This window comes from Colobus angolensis, unplaced genomic scaffold (assembly GCF_000951035.1).
Source record: "Colobus angolensis palliatus isolate OR3802 unplaced genomic scaffold, Cang.pa_1.0 Scaffold136, whole genome shotgun sequence".
Taxonomy (NCBI): Eukaryota; Metazoa; Chordata; class Mammalia; order Primates; family Cercopithecidae; genus Colobus; species Colobus angolensis.
Genome location: NW_012114444.1, coordinates 1,880,400 through 1,899,071, shown reverse-complemented (window position 1 = coordinate 1,899,071; position 18,672 = coordinate 1,880,400). Strand labels below are relative to the sequence as shown.

The following is an 18,672-nucleotide window of genomic DNA, read 5'->3' as shown; positions in this document are numbered from 1 at the left end:
GTGCCAGCTGTTCCCTCCAGGTGCTCACGATTTGCTCAACACACATCTCCCTGTCCACTGAGTACCAAGCCTGAGCCAGATTCCCACAGAGCCAGGTGGAAGACAGATGGCTCTTGGGGGCATGAAAATTAAGGGAACTTGACCGCTTTTGCCCACTAGGTATGAGCCTTTGAACCAAGGGCTCACCAGGAGGCTCTGGCCTCCAGGCAGACGGCAGAGACACACTTGTTGATATATGTCTGACAACTGTGTGAGTCAGACCATCCGGCTGAATCAGAGCCCGGAGGAAATACATGATTGAAAACTGGGCCCGTTGCAGAGCAGTCACCTCTCCATGAAGCCATGTCAGGTTTGAATTAGAAGATTCTTGGCTTCTTAGCTGCAGCAGGTGAAGGAACCCTGGATGATTTGGGATTTGGAGGGAGTGGTGAGACCTGGTCCCGGCGGGGGAGACCTGGGCTGGGGGTCAACGGAGCAGGAGAGAGCATGGGAAGGGAGGGAGGCTGTAAGAGCAAACTCCCGCAGTACACAGCCAGGGTGACCCTCAGCCCCAACTGCTTGAGACTGAGAGGGCTCCAGCTCCCAGGTCTCTGGACTTGCTGCTTTAAAACCTCGAAAGTCCCAGGAAAACCAGAGTGAATTGTCTGTCCTACCCCGAGCCTCCCAGCCTGCTGGTGCCATCTTCCTCAGGCGGCCTGCGGGCACTGTGGAATGGCCATCCCGGCTCACCTGAGGCCCAAAACAGGAATGCTGAGTGTCTACGACGCTGATGGGGACCTCACATAACTCTGGTGGCCAATCACTCTCCATCCTCAGCCAAGCGCACATGACAGCCACGGCAACGCCCCGAGCATGTCCCCACTCGGGCAAAGACGGAGTGTGTGACCCCACTCCGGGCCATCCTCCTCCCACCCAGCCTCTCCAGCTGCCCTGCAGCCACCGGGGTGAACCCTGGCCTCTGTGTGGAATGAAGTGTATGCTTCATTTGATGTGATGCTCACAGCAGCCTGGCGACCTAGAGGCCACGTCGTGCATTTCACACACAAGAAACTGGGGCTCCAGGCTCGGTGATGCTGGGATTTGAAATCACCTCTTCTCCAGCCTGTCACCCCGACCTGCCCTCTGTATCCCTGGCCTTCCTGGGGCCCATCCCATGCAGCAGCCGCTGCGCTTGTGGGCAGCCATGCCTGCTTCCTCTTCTGGTTCTTCCCTGAGAACACGGCTCACGTTTCCAGGAAGCTGGCCAAGGTCCAACGGGCAACCTGGGAATGTGAGGGACAAGGATGCCGATGACTGAGGATTGATCGGCCTGTAGCACAACCCCCAGAATCTGCCAACAGCCCCAGAGATGCCTGGAGCGCAGCCAGCGTGAGGCTGGAAGGCGGCTCCGCCCTCCTTGCGGGCCTACGAACACTCGCTGTGCGTACACATGTGCAGGTGCCGCTCTGTTTTTAAAGATCCTCCTTGGAACACTGTGCGTCCTGGAACACGTGCAATTTCCGTGCTGTGGGTGGGAAAATCTATAGCCAAGCTCTACCAATTATGTTTATTACTTATCTTCTGTGCCTCTAACACATAAACGTTTCTCCCCCACCCGCATTCATCCTCATAGGAAACCAACTACTGCTGCCACTGAAACAATAAATGCCTGTTGTTTTAAGCCACTGAGTGTGGGGGCATTTTGTTATGCTGCAATAGATAACTGATGTAGATGTTATTGTAAACTTAATTTTTTCAGTTTAGTAAGAGGGCTTCCTGCTAGCAAGAGTCGCCCAACAGTAGTTGGGGGCCTGAGGGAAGAGAAGGATGGAGGCTGGAGAGATGGTGACTCTCCTACATTCAGAAGCCTGAAGCCTGCTGCGAAGCAGTGACAGGTTTTGCACATCCTGCTGGCATGGCCTCATCCTGTTCACCATCGCATCTGCTCCACTCATGCAACATAAACCCACTGAGTGCCAACTACGTGCTGTTGGAGGGACTCAGGGTAAGCTAGCCAATGAAACAAGCAGGGACCCCCACCCTTGGGAGCGTCTTCCAAGGACCTCTCATGTGGTGACTCTTTGGACATGATTGTCACCTCAGGCACAGATGACTACCTTGCTTGGTAATAAGGACATGGCCTTGCTCACACCACTCAGGGAACCACAGAAAGCCAGACTGTCCCCAGCACACGGGCTGCCCCTGTTCAGCACTCCTGCTGCACCCTAGCATCACAGCCATACCCCTGGACCTCGGTCCTTGCTGCCCTTGGGACCGACCGGCCGGCTCCTCAACAGGCAGCATTGGGAATGTTGGGATCGGGGCAGCAGGTCCCCAAGGTTCTCCAGCTTGCAGGAGACACTCGCCCCTGGAGCCCTGTCCCCCACGAGGCTGTGCCCGGCTTCACGTGTCAGTGAAGGCATCTGGCTGGCCAAGGGTGTAGCTGCATCACCAATGGGCATGACCGGACCCGGCCCAGCCCTTCCCAAGCTTCACCGGCACTTTCTTTAAAGAGTCTCAGCTGTTTAGGAAGGGCTTCTGTCTGCAGACATCAGGAGAGAAAGGGGCAAACAACGTGGAGTTAAAAGCTTCCGGGCCGGGCGCGGTGGCTCAAGCCTGTAATCCCAGCATTTTGGGAGGCCGAGACGGGCGGATCACAAGGTCAGGAGATCGAGACCCTCCTGGCTAACCCGGTGAAACCCCGTCTCTACTTAAAAAAATACAAAAAAACTAGCCGGGCGAGGTGGCGGGCGCCTATAGTCCCAGCTACTCGGGAGGCTGAGGCAGGAGAAGGGCGTGAACCCTAAAGGCGGAGCTTACAGTGAGCTGAGGCACTCCAGTTTGGGCGACAGAGTGAGACTCCGTCTCAAAAAAAAAAAAAAAGCTTCCGGCTGCAGAGCCATCCGGTTGGTGAATGCACAGAAGAACTCAGAACAGGTGAGCGCCTTGGAGCAGCCGAGCGGCGTAGCTGCCAGGAGTCCCCACCGGGGGCCCGCCATCCACCGTGTAGAGCAAGGCCTTCCAAGTGACATTTTCCTATGTGGTTTTAAGCAAATGCTCCATCACAATATTTGCACTAAGTTGCCTTTTATGATTTTTTAAGCTCCCAGGCTAACTCAAAGATAAACCTTTGAAAATAAGGGCAGCCTAGCCAAAAGGTCAGGGGTTTGAAAACCAAACAATGAGCTTAGGCAGAGAGAGAGCACAATCTGCTGCACCCTCCTGCTTTGGCGGACAGAGGGAGAGACTCCAGTGGCCGTTGCTGTGGCCTTCCTGTTTGTGGGGGTCTCGACAGAGGCGCCTGACGGCCCAGCCTGTGGTCAGGCCCCAGTGTTACCAAGACAGCGGTGAGTGCCTGGACCTGACGCTGTCCAGCACATGTACTCCCTGCGTGGCGTGGACACTAAGGTCCCCGCCCAAGCCACTGTACTTCTCTGGTGAATCATGCCTTCCAGAGGACAAATCCGGCCTATTCCAGCGTACTCTAGTGATGGAACACCTCACCTCACACCCGACACTTAGCTGAGGGTATCCAGCCCCTCTTCAGCCTGACGTCAACCTCGTTCATTCCCGGTGGAGACCCATCAGTAACAGCCCTGCCCTTCGTTCAGCTGCTATTCCCATTTTACAGACGACTCAATCGAGGCACAGAGACGCTAAGGACACTCGTCCAAATGTGAAGTAGCAGAGCCAACGTTCAAACCCTATCTGCTGGCTTCTGAGTCCACTATCCTGGCTTCCAGCAAAGGGACCGCTGGCATTTCCTTTGATGCCAGGATTTCTAAGCTCTGATGTTTGTGAGCTGCAGCTCCCTGACAACAGTATCAGGCTTCGGTTGAACAGAGAAGCCCAAAGCAGGGCGAGAACGGATGAATAAGCATGGAGTCCCGCTGCCAGCCATCAGCTCAGGAGCCTTGAATTCTCCTAGCTGGGTGGGCCCAGGAGGGGGTTCCTCAGCCTCCCACTTCCCTCAACACCCTGCGACACCTACCCCAGCCTGCCCAGGTTTCCTGCTCCCAGCACAACAGCTGCAGCCAGCAACATCCACAAAGGCCAGGCTGGTTCCCCAGCCCTGCACACATGGAGCAGCAGCTCTACCCAACCTCTCCCAGGGGTTCTGGGGAGGAGGGAGCGGGGAGGGCCTAGAGAAGGGACAGTAGTGCCCTGGGGGCTCCTGAGCAACCCAGACATGCGGGGGACAAGCTTGTGCCTGGTCACCTATGCCAGTGCTACCAGGCACTGCGGGGACAGGGAAAGGACAAGAATCTCGCTCTCACCTGGCTCCCGAGCCAGGGGCAGGGGCACCCTGTGAGGCGCTCCGAGGGAGGGAGTGTGCAAAGCCTGCAGGGCCTGTGAGGAGGCACTGACGCGTGCTGTGGGGGCTGTGGGGCTGCCCCTCCCAAATCCTGCTGGGGTGTGGGCTCTCAGGGTGACTTCTGATGACAAATCCAGGCAGTAATAAGGGCCCAGGGGGTCACATCCCATAGCGTCATGAGACCGGCCCAGGGTGCCAGGTGCGGGGCCCTGAGTGGGGAGGGCGCTGTTCTGGGCACCTGCTTTCCGCCCTCCCACATTAACCCCTCCCCAGACTTTGATGAAACCATCTGTGGCTCCTGGCCTCTGCAGGACTCAGCCCCTCAGCTCCTCAGCCTCCGCAGGTGTCCCTTGGTGCTGCCTCCGCAGGTGTCCCTCGGTGCTGTCTCCGCAGGTGTCCCTCGGTGCTGCCTCACGCCATTCTGCCCCAGGTGGTAACTTTGCCGAGCCCCCGCCATTCCCGCTGGGCATATCCCAGAAATAGGCATTCACAGACCAGGCACGCCCATGACCGCGGCCAGATTTTAGAAGGAATCACAAGCAATGTAATCTCTAGTGGTCCTGGAGCCCCCCTGGGCCCCCAGCTTCTGGCACCCTGTGGACACCCAGGAGTCGAGGGGCGGCCCAACCAGCTGCGCAGCCGCCCAGCCCTGCCAGCGGGGAGCTTCCTCCCTCCCTGCCCTCCGGATACACGCTCACCCCCACTGAGCGAGCCCAGGGTTGGGGGAGGTGCAGAGTTCCCTTACTAGCCGGAGCGAGAAATTGCGGAGAACAGGGAAAAGGGTGGCAAGAAGGGCCCGGTGCGCGATACCCGCCCGGAATCCTGGTTCCCTGGAGCGCTCAACCCAGCCCGCCCTGCCCCGGGGAGCGCGAGGGGGCGACCCGCCAGGCTGCACCCGGCTGGGGCGGAGACGACAGCGGGGGCTGCCTCCCTCCTCCGCCGCCACCCCCAACTGCTGGGCGCGCCGCGCGGCCGCCGGCTCGGTGGAGACGCGCAGAGCCGGGAGGGCGCGGGCGCGGCGGGAAGTGTGCGGGGCTAGGGTGCGCGGAGAGCGCGAGGGAGGAGATTCAGAGAGAGGGAGGGGAGCGCGCCGGGGCAGCCGTGCGTGCATTCCTCCCGGCGCCACAAGCTCGCCCCGCGCAGCCCGAGCCAGGCTGGGCGCTGTCCTCGGGAGCCTGGGGAACCGCGCGATTTGGAGATCGGAGGCACCCGGAACCCGTGGCAAGCGCCGAGCCCGGAGACAGCCCGAGGAACCGCGGAGTCTGGAGCCAGGAGCCCGGAGCCCGGAGCTCAGGGCGGCGCGTCTGGGTCTGGCGCTTCCCGGCTGGACGGCGCGCCCGCTGGTCTTCGCCACGCGCCCTCCTCTGAGCTCCCGTTCATCGGTCCCCGACTGAGACGTGCCCACTCCTGCCCGGACTTCCAGCCCCGGAGGCACCGGACAGAGCCGCGGACCCCAGCGCCCACCATGCGCCTCAACAGCTCCGCTCCGGGAACCCCGGGCACGCCGGCCGCCAACCCCTTCCAGCGGGCGCAGGCAGGACTGGAGGCGGGGCTGCTAGCCCCGGGATTCAGCAACGCTTCGGGCAACGCGTCGGAGCGCGTCCTGGCGGCACCCAGCAGCGAGCTGGACGTGAACACCGACATCTACTCCAAGGTGCTGGTGACTGCCGTGTACCTGGCGCTCTTCGTGGTGGGCACAGTAGGCAACACGGTGACGGCGTTCACGCTGGCGCGGAAGAAGTCGCTGCAGAGTCTGCAGAGCACGGTGCATTACCACCTGGGCAGCCTGGCGCTGTCCGACCTGCTCACCCTGCTGCTGGCCATGCCGGTGGAGCTGTACAACTTCATCTGGGTGCACCACCCCTGGGCCTTCGGCGACACCGGCTGCCGCGGCTACTACTTCTTGCGCGACGCCTGCACCTACGCCACGGCCCTCAACGTGGCCAGCCTGAGTGTGGAGCGCTACCTGGCCATCTGCCACCCCTTCAAGGCCAAGACCCTCATGTCCCGAAGCCGCACCAAGAAGTTCATCAGCGCCATCTGGCTCGCCTCGGCCCTGCTGGCGGTGCCCATGCTGTTCACCATGGGCGAGCAGAACCGCAGCGCCGACGGCCAGCACGCCGGCGGCCTGGTGTGCACCCCCACCATCCACACCGCCACTGTCAAAGTCGTCATACAGGTGAGCCTCAGTAACCAGCCCGGGGCTCCCCTCTCCTTCACCCCAAAAGCAGTGCCAGTGGTGTGCCTTCTGGGTAGGGAGTGGGAGAGATGTTACAGAGACAGTCTACTCCTGTGAGGCTGGGAAGGCGGTTGGGGCAGCTTGGGGGCAGCTCCGGAGTTGCCAGGCTCAGCCCCTATCTTCTCCCCTCCTGTTGAGGGGATGGAGCCCCTGCCTGTGACCTCCCTGGTGTTGGTGGCTGGGCCTCGGACGTCTGCGAATTCCTTAAGTTCTAATGGAAACATGTGCACTGGCACCTGCGTCTCCAAAGGAAGAGGTCCCTTTCATCAGCTTCTCAAAAGGCTTTGTGCCCCCAACAGGTGAGGTTCCTCTCCTCTGCAGAGAAGCCCCCAGAATGACTCTGCCAGTGCCTCCCAGCTGCCTGCCCTGACCCAAACTGGGGAGTCAGAGCAGAACCTGATGCCATCTTGGGCCAGTTCCTAGTTTAGCCTCAGCTTTCCCATCTGTATGACGGGGTAGTCATAGCTTTGACCTCAGAAGGTAGAGCATTTGAGAGAGAACGCGTGGGAAGTGTTTGCATGGCCCCGACACGTAGAAGCACTCGCAGGTACTATTACTGCTGGATGGTGGGGACGATGTTTCTGCCGGGAAGGTTGTGAGGCTCTGCGTGTGGCAGTGGTGTTGTGGTGAGGCACGTAAAACTGGAGCCGAGTGGCCAAGGGCCCCCCAAGGGTCTGAGCAAAGCGCCGTGGGAATGCAAGTGGGAAGCCCCCTTGGGAATCCGTTTGGCTGAGGTTCGTGGCTGGAGGGGAGGACTCATCCAACCAAAGTCCCGAGCCGGAGGTTGGTGTCCAGGGAGGAAGTCAGGGCTGGTCGGGCACTTTGAATGGCATCTTGGACATGAGCAGCCTCAGAGGTGTGGGGTTTCTTCCATTTCTGGTGGGCTAAGGAAGCCAGAGGGTGAAGGATCCAGGCAGAATCGCCCACCTCTGCCCAGCTCGAGGGGCTGGGGTGGCTGGCTGTCCCCCTGGCTCCCCACACACCAGCATCGGCAGCCTCCCAGCTAAGCTTCTGTAGTTGCCTGGGCAGCCCGCATATGCCAGTGTGCCCGGTGGGGGTGGGGGCAGCAGTGCCGGGCAGGGCGTCACCTGGGCCCTAACTGACCCTCCACTGGCCACCACCCAGGTGGGCTGGGGGGTGGGGGGTAGAACTGAGCTCCCAGTCTCCCCGGCTGCACGTAGAACTGGTGGCTGCAGGTGTCTCCTCTCGGGGAGGCCCCTCCCACAGACACTGGTAGCAGGCAGTGAGTCAGGGCTGCTTTGCCTCTGCAGCAAGAGTCCCTGCCCTCACCAGAGGCAGAAGTAGGCACGGCCTGTGGGGTAAACGCAGTGATAAGTGACCTCTCGCTCCCTTTGAGGCTTCATCTGCTCTCCCCAAACTCCTGCCTTTGATTGGCATTGGCCAGGGGGAACCTGTCCCCAGTCGGCGTGGGGGGGCCCCAGGGGGACAGCCGCTCAATCCTTCGGAAGGTGAGCAGTGGAGGGGTCAGTGCTGTCACTGCCCACCCAGGAGGTGTCCCCGCTCAGACCTCCGATCCTCCCGCTCCCCTGGCAAAAGGCCAGGAGCTCACCAGCCTCCTGCAATCCTCGAAAACAAACAGCCGAAAAGCACAGGGGCGTGGGGACGGCTCAGTTCCGCCCCCGAGAAAGTGTCCTCCCCGGCGTGCGTGGGCTCTCTGCTGGGTACTTGGGATTGGGCACCTGTGGGACATCACTTTGCCTCCCCAGGCACCACCTGCCCAGCCTTGTTTCTTCAAGGCTGCGAGGCAGATTTGGCCAAGTCATGCTGCGGCCAGCCACAGGCACTCGTCCACTCGCAGAGGCCTGTGACACTCCAACCCTGGAACAGCGGCCCCACGCCCTGCAGACGCCATGCTGGCCGAGTGTTGCTGAATGCCCCGGCGTCCTCCACACCCTTGGAGAACATAGTTTCCACTTTTCTTTAAAGGGCTCAGCTGCGTGCCTGGGAGTGGCTGATTACAAGGGTGCTCCTCCATCCAATGCTGGCGGCCTGGGGCTTTGCAGGGCCCTGATACCGGCTGCTCCGTGTGCTCGAAAAGAACATTCCTTGTAGGAGAGGCCTTGGCTTCCCCCGACCCCTGCTCTGCCATTTGCTGTTTTACTAGAGGTTTCCCTAGAATTAGGGGGTTTATGATCCCCCCGTGGGCTTCTGGGCCACTGGCAGATCTGGGTGAACATTCAGTTTTCAAACGATGATGTCTGACTGAAGAGGGGCTGGATACCCTCAGCTAAGTGTCTCCCCCTCAGTGACCACGTTTGGAAGTGTTGGGGCAGTAGCCAATCAAATGGCCCCTCTTTCCAAAACAGAGGTCCTTTCCTGCCCCAGGGGCCCCTACGAAATTTTGGCCTGGGCACTTGCAAACAGAAATTGTGTTTAGAAATGAGGTGGTTTGGTGATAACACTTTGGAGCAACTTACGGTAATCCTCCCTGAAGCCAGCTGGGCATTTTCCTAGTGTGTAGCTGGGGCTGGGAGTCGACGGTGGAGTGGGCAGGGCTCTCAGGCCAGCAGACAGGACCTGGTGCCCAGGACCCTCCCAAAGGCCCCAGACCTGGCCCCAGTGCCAGCAGTGTGACTGGGAGGAGGTGCTGGGGGCTCAGGGACTTACGGGTGCTCCTGGGTTCCCCTGGACTGTCCTACCCCTCCTTCTAGCCCACCCACCCACGTGGCCCCACACAGGCAGATGGCCCTTGCTTCTTGCATGGTCCCCCATGGCACAGGTCCAACCTCCAGCTTTGACCTCGGCTGTGACAAGGTCCCGGTGGCACAGGCTCTGTGTGTCAGGGCTCAGGGCTGATGGCCCAGATGGTGGGTCATCAGAGTCCCATGCTTATCCATCCGTGGTGTGTATACTGAACATATGCACACATGTGTGTATCCGGGGACCCATGGTGGCAGGGGCCTGGGACCTCAGGTGTCCGATTCAAATCAGATGAGGTGGCTGCAGCCTTTGAAACTTTTAGAGATCCGCCCCTGACCATGGCCCCACACGAAAGCAAACCCTCTCAGCCTCACAGGCACGAGTCCATTAGATCCTTCTGAGTGGCCGTGGGGAATCCTTTCATCACTGCCAGTTTCTGCACCAAGGGGGTCCTGCTCTGGCAGGCTCAGCCTCCCTGCCTCCTCCTTTGTTTTCTCTGCAAGCCTTCTTCATATTGAGTACAAACAGCAGTGTTCTTTGCTGGGTTAGATCCCAACTCAGAGGGCACCTGCTCCCTCCCAGGGGTAGACGAGGGCCTCGATTCATGCAGGAGGAGCTGGTGTCCGACAACCCCTGCTCCAGAGGCATCCGGGAACAGACAGATCGCAGGGCGACTTGGCGAACACCCCGGCTGTTCAGGGCTGGCAGAATTCCAGGAAAGGAGAGGCAGCTGAGACAGGGAAGGAGACGGGTTCCAATGAAATCCGGCTATGGATTATTTCAGGGCTCCTGTCCCGTGCCCCAGGCTGTGCCCAGCAACCTCCACAGGCAGCATCCTCATTCTTAGGAAGGATACAGAGGTGTTTAGAGTGTGGAGTCTGCAACTTATTCTCAAATCGTTCAGAAAAAAAGGTGTGGTCAAATGGAAGGAGAGCAAGCAGACAGTGAATCAAGGGAGGAGACTGCTCGCGGGCCACGCGGCACTGGGCTGCAGACCTGCCACGGGCAGCCGAGCGTCCTGGGTATTCTTCCTGCAGCTGTTCAGCAGTGGGAACTTTTTCAAGTTAGAAAGTTGCAGAAGGCTGGGCGCAGTGGCTCACACCTGTCATCACAGTACTTTGGGAGGCCAAGGTGGGTGGATCACCTGAGGTTAGGAGTTCAAGACTAGCCTGGCCAACATGGGGGAACCCCATCTCTACTAAAAATACAAAAATTAGCCGGATGTGGTGAAGGATGCCTGTAATCCCAGCTCCTTGGGAGGCTGAGTCATGAGAATCGCTTGAGCTTGGGAGGCAGAGGTTGTAGTGAGCCAAGATCACACCACCACATTCCAGCCTGGGTGACAAGAGGGAAAATCCATCTCAAAAAAAAAAAGTTACAGAAGAAGGAGTTCTTCAAGGGGTCCTTAGAGCAGCCTGCCCCACTCTGACCTCCCCTGGGGACGGGAAGGGGACCCACACCATGCAGCTCTGGGCGGCTCTGGCTCCGGCTGTGGCAGCCACAGTGTCCTCACCTGCAGCGCAGGGCTTCGAGTGCTGTTGGTGTGAGGCCAAGAGTCACACACTTCCTCCAGTCTGAAAAGCCCATGACCCTTTAGAGAAAAGGAGTGGAGCATTTTTCCTGCCTTTTCTATTCAAACGGTAATTTAGAATAACCCAAGAGGAGGTAAAGGGCAGCGTCTCAGCGCAGAAGTGTTCACCAATAAGTGAAGAAGGAGCAGGAGTGTCAGAATCCCACTCATCAGGTGTAATCCTGATCAAACGATGGATGCAGGCAGCTGCCGGTGTCACGAAGGGGAGAGAGTTAGGTGTGAGGTGAGCCCTGGTGTGCACACAGCCCCATGGCATCCTTGGAGCAAAGCCATTGAACCTGAATCTGATGGAGCCCCGATGCCAACACACAGGATACACCAGGGACAGAAGAACAGGGACAAATGCACCATTAGGATGCGGCCAGAAAAACCCAGACCACAAGAAACACCTCCGGATAAACAACTCATTCTGTCCTACAAATAAACAGTGAATTGGAGACGGTGGCCTGGATTCTTGGCGAAGACTCGGACAAGTCAACCTGTTGCAGAATGCCGGCACCAAAGCCCATCATTCTTCATGCCAAGAAACAGCGAAAAAAGCCTGGGTAGTTGAATAGCTACAAATTCTTGCTGTCCGCAGCTGTTGTGGGTATGGTTTTCAAAATGGTCCTGATCTCTTAGAGGCACATATGGAAGTGTTTACAGACAAAATGATACAATGTCTCAGAGTTACTGAAGCGTGATCTGGAGGAAGGGGCCGTAGGACGGCAACAGAGGAGACAAGACTGGTCTTAAGTCTATAATCGTGGAAAGTGGGTGTTGATGACATTTTTGGTGTGTGTTTAAAAAATTTAGTAATTACAAGTTTTCAAAAGGTTAAGGTGCTATATGTTGGAAATGAAGAATTTGGAATGTGAAATCAGACAATCAGATGGTGACTCTGAGGCTGTGGGGGGTGAGAGGGCAGGACAGGACAGGGAGGTGACCTTGGCCTTGTTCCAGGCACCAGACCTGCCTGTTGGAGCCAGGTGGGAGACGGCAGGGAGAGGACCTGCATGTCTGCAGGTCCATGTCTGTACCCTGTAACCCCATTTCCCAGATTAAGCAGAGGGCAGAGCCACCTGCGTACATCACGTGGCTGGAGAGACAGGGCCGGGAGCTGCTCTCAGCAGGGGAGGCCTAGTCTGACCCTGTGGTGCTCCCCATGGGGACAACGGTCAGGCTTTTGAGTGAGATGGGTAAGGGTGGGAGTGTGAGGGGCCCAGAGCTGGCCATGGCTGGCTCTGACTGGGCTTGGAGTCCTCAAGAGTGACTTGCCCAGAGCGGTTCAGGCTCACCTGTTCATGGCTCTGCACTGGGACCCGGGGTCAGCTCTCCCAGGCTGTCCTATACTTGGACTGACGGTATTCTGAGGACATTCAACTCCAAGGATAAGCGGGGTCATGGGGCTGTGCCTGCGGTTCTGTGGGTGCTGAGGGCAGCAAGGGGGTACAGCCACCCTGTGCTTGCCAAGAACCACTGCAAGCCACCCCACAGGCAGGGCCTTGGGCAGCAGCCCAGGGATCTCCAGGTCTGTTCTCAGGGGCACCAGGGCTCCCAGCTGGTAACATCTGATGATGGGCAGAGAGGGCCCTGAGCTGAGCAGGGCCCGAGAGGGCATCCGGCCTGTGCACAAACCAGAGGCTGCCTTTGTTTTTCTCAATCACAGAAATAAATTCCCAAGTGGTGATCTAGTAGTTTGTATTAAGAGGAGAAAAAAAGCTTTTCTTTATTTTTGAATCACGGTGAGACACACATCACTTAAAACGTGCTGTTGTACCCTCTGTAAGGTCGCAGTTGAGCGGCATGGAGCACGTTCACATTGCTATGCAGCCGTCACTGCTATCCACCTCCAGAACCTTCTGTCTCCCCAGACTGAAACTCTGTCCCCATTAAACCCTGACCCCCAGCGCCTGGTAACCTCTTGTCTGCTTTCTGGCTTGGTGAGGTGGGTGACTCAGACTGGCAGAATTTCAGGCCTCCCCTGGGTCTTTAAAATGCAGGCTCAAGAAGGCGCGCTTTATGCCGAAAGACACCAGACTCCAAGGCCCTGGGTGATTCCAAGCACTTGAGGTTTGGAAAAGGCTGAGCCGTTGGGACAGGAGGAAGGTCAGAGGAGGGATGGGGTGGCCATGGGGGCGCTGGGAACTCTGGGGTGATGGAAATGTTCTGTATCTTGGTTGTGGTTCAAAGCTCGTGGTTTCAGCGTGTGTCAGTCCTGCCTCCGTGAGTCTGTGTTGGTTGTGGTTCAAAACTCATGGAGCTGTAGGCTGAGGGGTGGATTTCAGCGTGTGTCAGTCCTGCCTCCGTGAGTCTGTGAAAAACAACAGCAGCAGAGAGTGGCCGAGCTGCCGTCCGCTCAAGGCTGTTTTGGGTGGCCAGGTCCTCCCTCCTGCCGGCCTGTGTGCACTCAAGATCCTCCACCTCTGCACGGCCATGAAGGGCTGTGGGGACACGAGCCCCCTACCCCGCAGCGCCTCGTGCCCTGACCAGGCTGCTGCCTGCACAATGCTAGCTCTGCAAGGCGGGCACGGAGGGGAATAGAGATCCTGGTTCTTGGCACCTGGAGGGATGGTGTTCCTGAGGTCACAGCCATGGGGTCTGCCTGCCCCAGAGACCCCCTCTGTTCCCCAGCCACACCCTGGAGTTTGACCTTGCCACCGCCAGTGAAGGTGCAGTCGCCGAGGGGCTGGCCCCATCCACATGGCATCCCAAGGGGAGTGCACAACTCCAGAGGGGGACCACCGGGCTCCGCAGCATCAGTGAAGAAACTGAGGCCCAGAGAGGGGCAAGGCGCCTGCCCCACCCCCGTGCCCACTGCTCTTCCCAAAAGCATCGCCAGTGGGGCACTACCCACTCCAGGAGGCCAAGGAGAGAGCCCTGCGTCTGGAGTGCCACGTGGACCTGGTATAGGTTGGAGAGGGGAGATGCCCAGCGTGCTGACCCACCTGAAGCCACCCACACCTGCTTTGGGACTTTACATCCCTGTGCACCTGTGGGGGCTGCGTCCTGCATACCCAAGGCTGGCTCCTGAAGGCAGGCAGGGGAGCAAGAAGGAGATCAGGAGAATGCTTCCCAAGAATCGGTGGTTTTGGGTTGTGCCCAGTGGCTCGGAATAGCTGGCTTGCTAGAACCCAGGTTCAAATCCCAGCTTCATCGCTGGCCAGCAGCATGACTCTGAGCAAGTGGTGTGACCATCTGTGCCTCTGTTTCCCCATCAGCCCACTGGAGGTGGCGACTGAGTTAATGACATAAAATGCTAGAAACTGTGCCTAGGGCGGAAGAAGGACTCAATTACCCACGCGTACGATTTGTGTTCTCCCCTGAACAGCAGCAGAAATGCACCAGCACTTGGGAGGGCCGGGAGCCTCCCCAGGCAGGAGGAATTCTCTTCTGAGCATCTGGGCTAACATCTTTCCTTCCTTCCTTCATTCACTCATCATTCATTCACTGAACACCTACTACATGCCAGGATGGCTGTATAGCGGCCCAAAAAAAATGGCAAAAAGTTCTGGCCCCCTGAACTCATGTCCCACCAGAGAAGACAGAAAATAAGCAAAATAAATAGGCACGATACATGACTGGCAGGGAGTAACAAGAGCTGCAGAGAAAACCACATAGGGGGAGCGTGGAGGTGCAGGCAGGTCAGGAAGGCCTCATGCAGACCCTGCAGGAACACTCTGGTGGGCATTGGGGAAGATGCCAAGTAGGGGAACAGCAGGTGCAAAAATCCCGGGGCAGGCACGTGCTGCGTGTGCTGGAGGAACAGCGCTCGCCTGGCTGGGGTGGCCAGAGCAGAGTGAGCAGAGGGCCGTGTGAGAAGCCACCGGCAGATCCCGCTGGGCCTCATAGACCTTGCTGCAGCTTTTATTCTAGAAGAAGTGAGTGGGCGTGGGAGATTCTGGGCAGAGCCGCCACGCAACTTACATGTTAAAGGGACAGTTCTGAGTGCTTTGTTGAGAATGCATTTAGGGGTCAGGAGAGTGGTTGGGAAGCTGCTGCCGGATGTCTTGGGAGTGACCAAGGTGACCTAGGCCAGGGTGGGGATGGAGACGGTGGCGGAGAGGGATGGGATACCAGATACGTGCTTTTCTTTGTTCCTACTTCATTTTTCAACTGACGTGCAATAAGATTCCCTTCTGTGCTTGTTCGCACCCATGAGCTTCGATAAACGCAGCCCTGTATCCCCACTTCAGAAGACAGACCAGCCCCAGCCCCCACACCCTGTGGCCCACCCAGCCCGACGCCAGCCCCTCCACCCACTGGTCTGCTCTCCTTCCCCACAGCTTTGCCTTTTCTGGGATGTGGCGTGAGTGGAGCCAGCTGGGCCGTGGCCTCTCGAGCAGGCCTTCTTCCTTCCTCTGAGCTGTTGCCTGCATCCACTAGGCGCTCCTTTTTATTGTGGAGTCAGATCCATTGTGTGGATAGACCACGTTTCGTTGATGCATTTGCACACCAAAAGGCTTTTGGATTGTTTCTAGGTTTGGGCGATTATGAATAAAGTAGCTACAAATATTCACATATGATGAATTTTGTGTGAATATACATTTTCATTTCTCATGAGTAAATACATTGGTTTCAGATTGCTGGGTCATACAGAAAGTGTATGTTTGCCAGCATTTCCAAAGCGATGCGCTGTTTTGAACGTCCCTAACCCCAGCCCTAATCCACAAGAAAGCACCGGTCACTCTGCATCCTGGCCGGCTCTTGGTCTTGCCTCACTGCTCTGGCTATGACTTCCAGTATGATGGTGAATAGGAGTGATGAGAGTAGATGTCTTTGCTTTGCTTCCAATCTTTTTTTTTTTTCTTCCGAATCAGGATCTTACTCTGTCACCCAGGCTGGAGTGCAATGGTGCGATCTCAGCTCACTGCAACCTCCACCTCCCGGGCACAAGAGATTCTCCTGCCTCAGCCTCCTGAGTAGTTGGGATTACAGGCACATGCCACCACACCCGGGTAATTTTTTGTATTTTTTATGGAGATGGGGTCTCACCATGTTGCCTAGGCTGGTCTCAAACCCCTGGACTCAAGAGATCTTCCTGCCTCGGTCTCCCAAAGCATTAAGATTACAGCTGTGAGCCACCACCCCCACACCCTGCTCCCAATCTTAGGGGTAAAGTTTTCAGTCTTTCTAATTAAGTGTGAAGTTTTTACTTTTTAGTTTTTTGTCAGTTTTTTTGTTTTGTTTTGTTTTGTTTTCATTTACCCATTCTAATAGGTGTGTATCTTGTTGTGGTTTTAATTTGCATTTCTTTAGTGACTAATGATGTTAAGCATCTTTTCTTGTGTTTAAGTGACATTTACATATCTTCTTTGGTAAAATGCCTGTTCTAATTGTTTGCTATTTAAGAAATTGGGTTGTTTTCATATGGTTCAGTTTTGAGAGTTTTAAAAATACATTCTGCATATGAGAGCTTTATCAGATATGTGATTTGCAAATATTTTCTCCCATGTAGCTTTTCTTTGCATTTGCCTAACATTGTATTTCACAAGGCAAACAGGTGCAATTTTGATAAAGTCCAACATATCACAAATTTTATGGATCACTCTTTTGGTGTGGTGTCTAAGAATTCAATGCCTAGCCCAAGGCCACAAGGATTTTCTTCTGTATTATCTTCTAGAAGTTTTATAGTTTTATATTTATGTTTATCAGCTATTTTGAGTTCATTTTTCTGTAAGGTGTGAGGTATAGGTCCTCTTTTCAATAAGGGGTGAGGTATAGGTCCTCTTTTGCATATGAATATGCAAATGTGCCAGCATCTGATAACACGATGACACACGATGACAGCTTTCTCCATGGAAGCTTCTTTGTGCTTTGGTCAAGATAAGTAAGCTGATCACATCTATGGGGTCGACATCTACTTTCTCTTTATTATTATTGTTTTTTTTTTTTTTTTGAGACTGAATCTCGCTTTATTGCCCAGGCTGGAATGCAGTGGTATGATCTCACCTCACTGCAACCTCCGCCTCCCGGGTTCAAGCTATTCTAGTGCCTCAGCCTCATGAGTAGCTGGGATTACAGGCAGGTGCCACCACACCCAGCTAATTTTTGTATTTTTAGTAGAGATGGGGTTTCACCATGTTGGCCAGGCTGGTCTCAAACTCCTGACCTCAAGTGATCTGCCCCTCGGCCTCCCAAAGTGCTAGGATGACAGGCATGAGCCACTGTACCTGGCCTATACCCACTTTCATCTGTTCTTTTAATCTGTGTGTCCCTAGCATCTCGATCCTACACTCTCTTGATTACCTTAGCTTTACACTAAGTCTTTCAGGTAGCATGAGTCTTCCAACTTTGTTCTTTTTCAGAATTGTTTTGGTTATTCCAGTTCCTTCACTTTCTATGGAAATTTTAGAATCAGCTTGTTAATAGCTACGAAAAAGTCTGCTGGGATTTTGTTAATGTGTAGTGGAGATTTGGCATCCTAACCTTGAGACTTTCAATCCATGAATACAGCACATCTCCCCATTTATTCAGGTCTTCTTTGATTTATTTCGTCAGTAGTAGTTTCCAGCAAGTAGATCCTACTCATTGCTTTTAGATTTATACCTAAATATTCATGGTTTTGGTGCTATTGCACGTGGTATCTTTTTTGAAATTTACTCTCTTCAATTTTTCATGGCTAGTACATATAAATATAATTAGTTTTATATATTGACCTTATATTTGCATCCATGATAAACACACTCATTAATTCTAACAGTTTTTTTGTAGGATCCTTGGGATTTTCCACATAGGCAGTCATGCTGTCTGTGAATAAAGAAAATTTTATTTTATCCTTTCTGATCTGTATATGTTTATTTCCTTTTGTTGCCTTATTACTCTGGCAATGACTTCCAGTATGATGGTGAATAGGACTGGTGAAAATTGACATCCTTGCCTTGTTCCTGATCTTAGGCAGAAAGTTTGTAGTCTTTTTACTTGAGTATGAAGTTTTTCATTTATTTAAGCTTTTGGTAGAGCTCTTTATAAAGTTAGGAAAGTTTCTTTGTATTCCTAGTGTGCTAAGAGATTTTTTTCTTAATCGTAAATGAATAAATTTTATGCAATGATTTTTCTGTCTCATCATGCGGTAAGATCATGTGGATTTTCTCCATTAGTCAGTTAATGTGGTAAATTATATTGATTACTTTCCAGTTGTGATTAAATGTACATCACATAAAATGTACCACTTTAATCAATTTAAGTGCACAGTTCTGTGGCACTAAGTACATTGTCACGTGTCCATTCCCACCCTCCCTCTCAGTACATTGTCTTGCGACCTTCTCCACCCTCCCTCTCCAGAGCACTTTTCATCTTTCCAAACTGAAGCTCTGTACCCGTTAAACACTAACTCCCCATTTCCTCCTCCCTGCAGCCCCTGGCAACCACTGTTCTACTTTTTGTCTCTATGAATTTGACCGCTCCAGGTGCCTAATATAAGTGGAAAACCTTGGTTAATTTTTGAATGATGAACCAGCCTCACATTCCTGGGATAGACCTCATTTGGTCATGTATTAGCTGGTTTTGACTTGCTAGTATTTTGCTGAGGATTTTTGCTTATGAGAAGAGCTATGCTTATGAGAAATATTGGTCTGTAACTTTATTTTCCTGGGTTATCTTCATCTGGTTTTCTGGCCTCATAACATGAGCTGGGAAGTTCTTGTTCCTTTTATGTTTTCTGTCAGAGGTTGTGTAGAATTGGCATGATTTCCTCTTTAAAGCTTTGGTAGATTCTCCAGCAAAACCATCTGGGCCTAGAGTTTTGTAGGAAGGTTTTTATAAATTCAATTCTTTTCAAAGAGACCGGGTGTAGTGGTTCATGCCTGTAATCCCAGCACTGTGGGAGGCCAAGGAGGGTGGATCACCTGAGGTCAGGAGTTTGAGACCAGCCTGACCAACAGGGTGAAATCCCATCTCTACTAAAAA

At 54.8% G+C, this 18,672-nt stretch overlaps 1 protein-coding gene across 1 annotated transcript in view; it reads left to right on the top strand.

Moving 5' to 3' along the window:
* Positions 1 to 5,571: 5,571 nt before the first annotated feature.
* Positions 5,572 to 18,672, top strand: part of NTSR1 (neurotensin receptor 1 (high affinity)) — a 54,180-nt gene continuing 41,079 nt past the window's right edge. Inside the window, exon 1 of the mRNA XM_011934473.1 lies at positions 5,572 to 6,473. Coding sequence (XP_011789863.1) covers positions 5,760 to 6,473 — 714 coding nt within the window. The 5' untranslated portion in view covers positions 5,572 to 5,759. The remainder of the gene's footprint in view (positions 6,474 to 18,672) is intronic.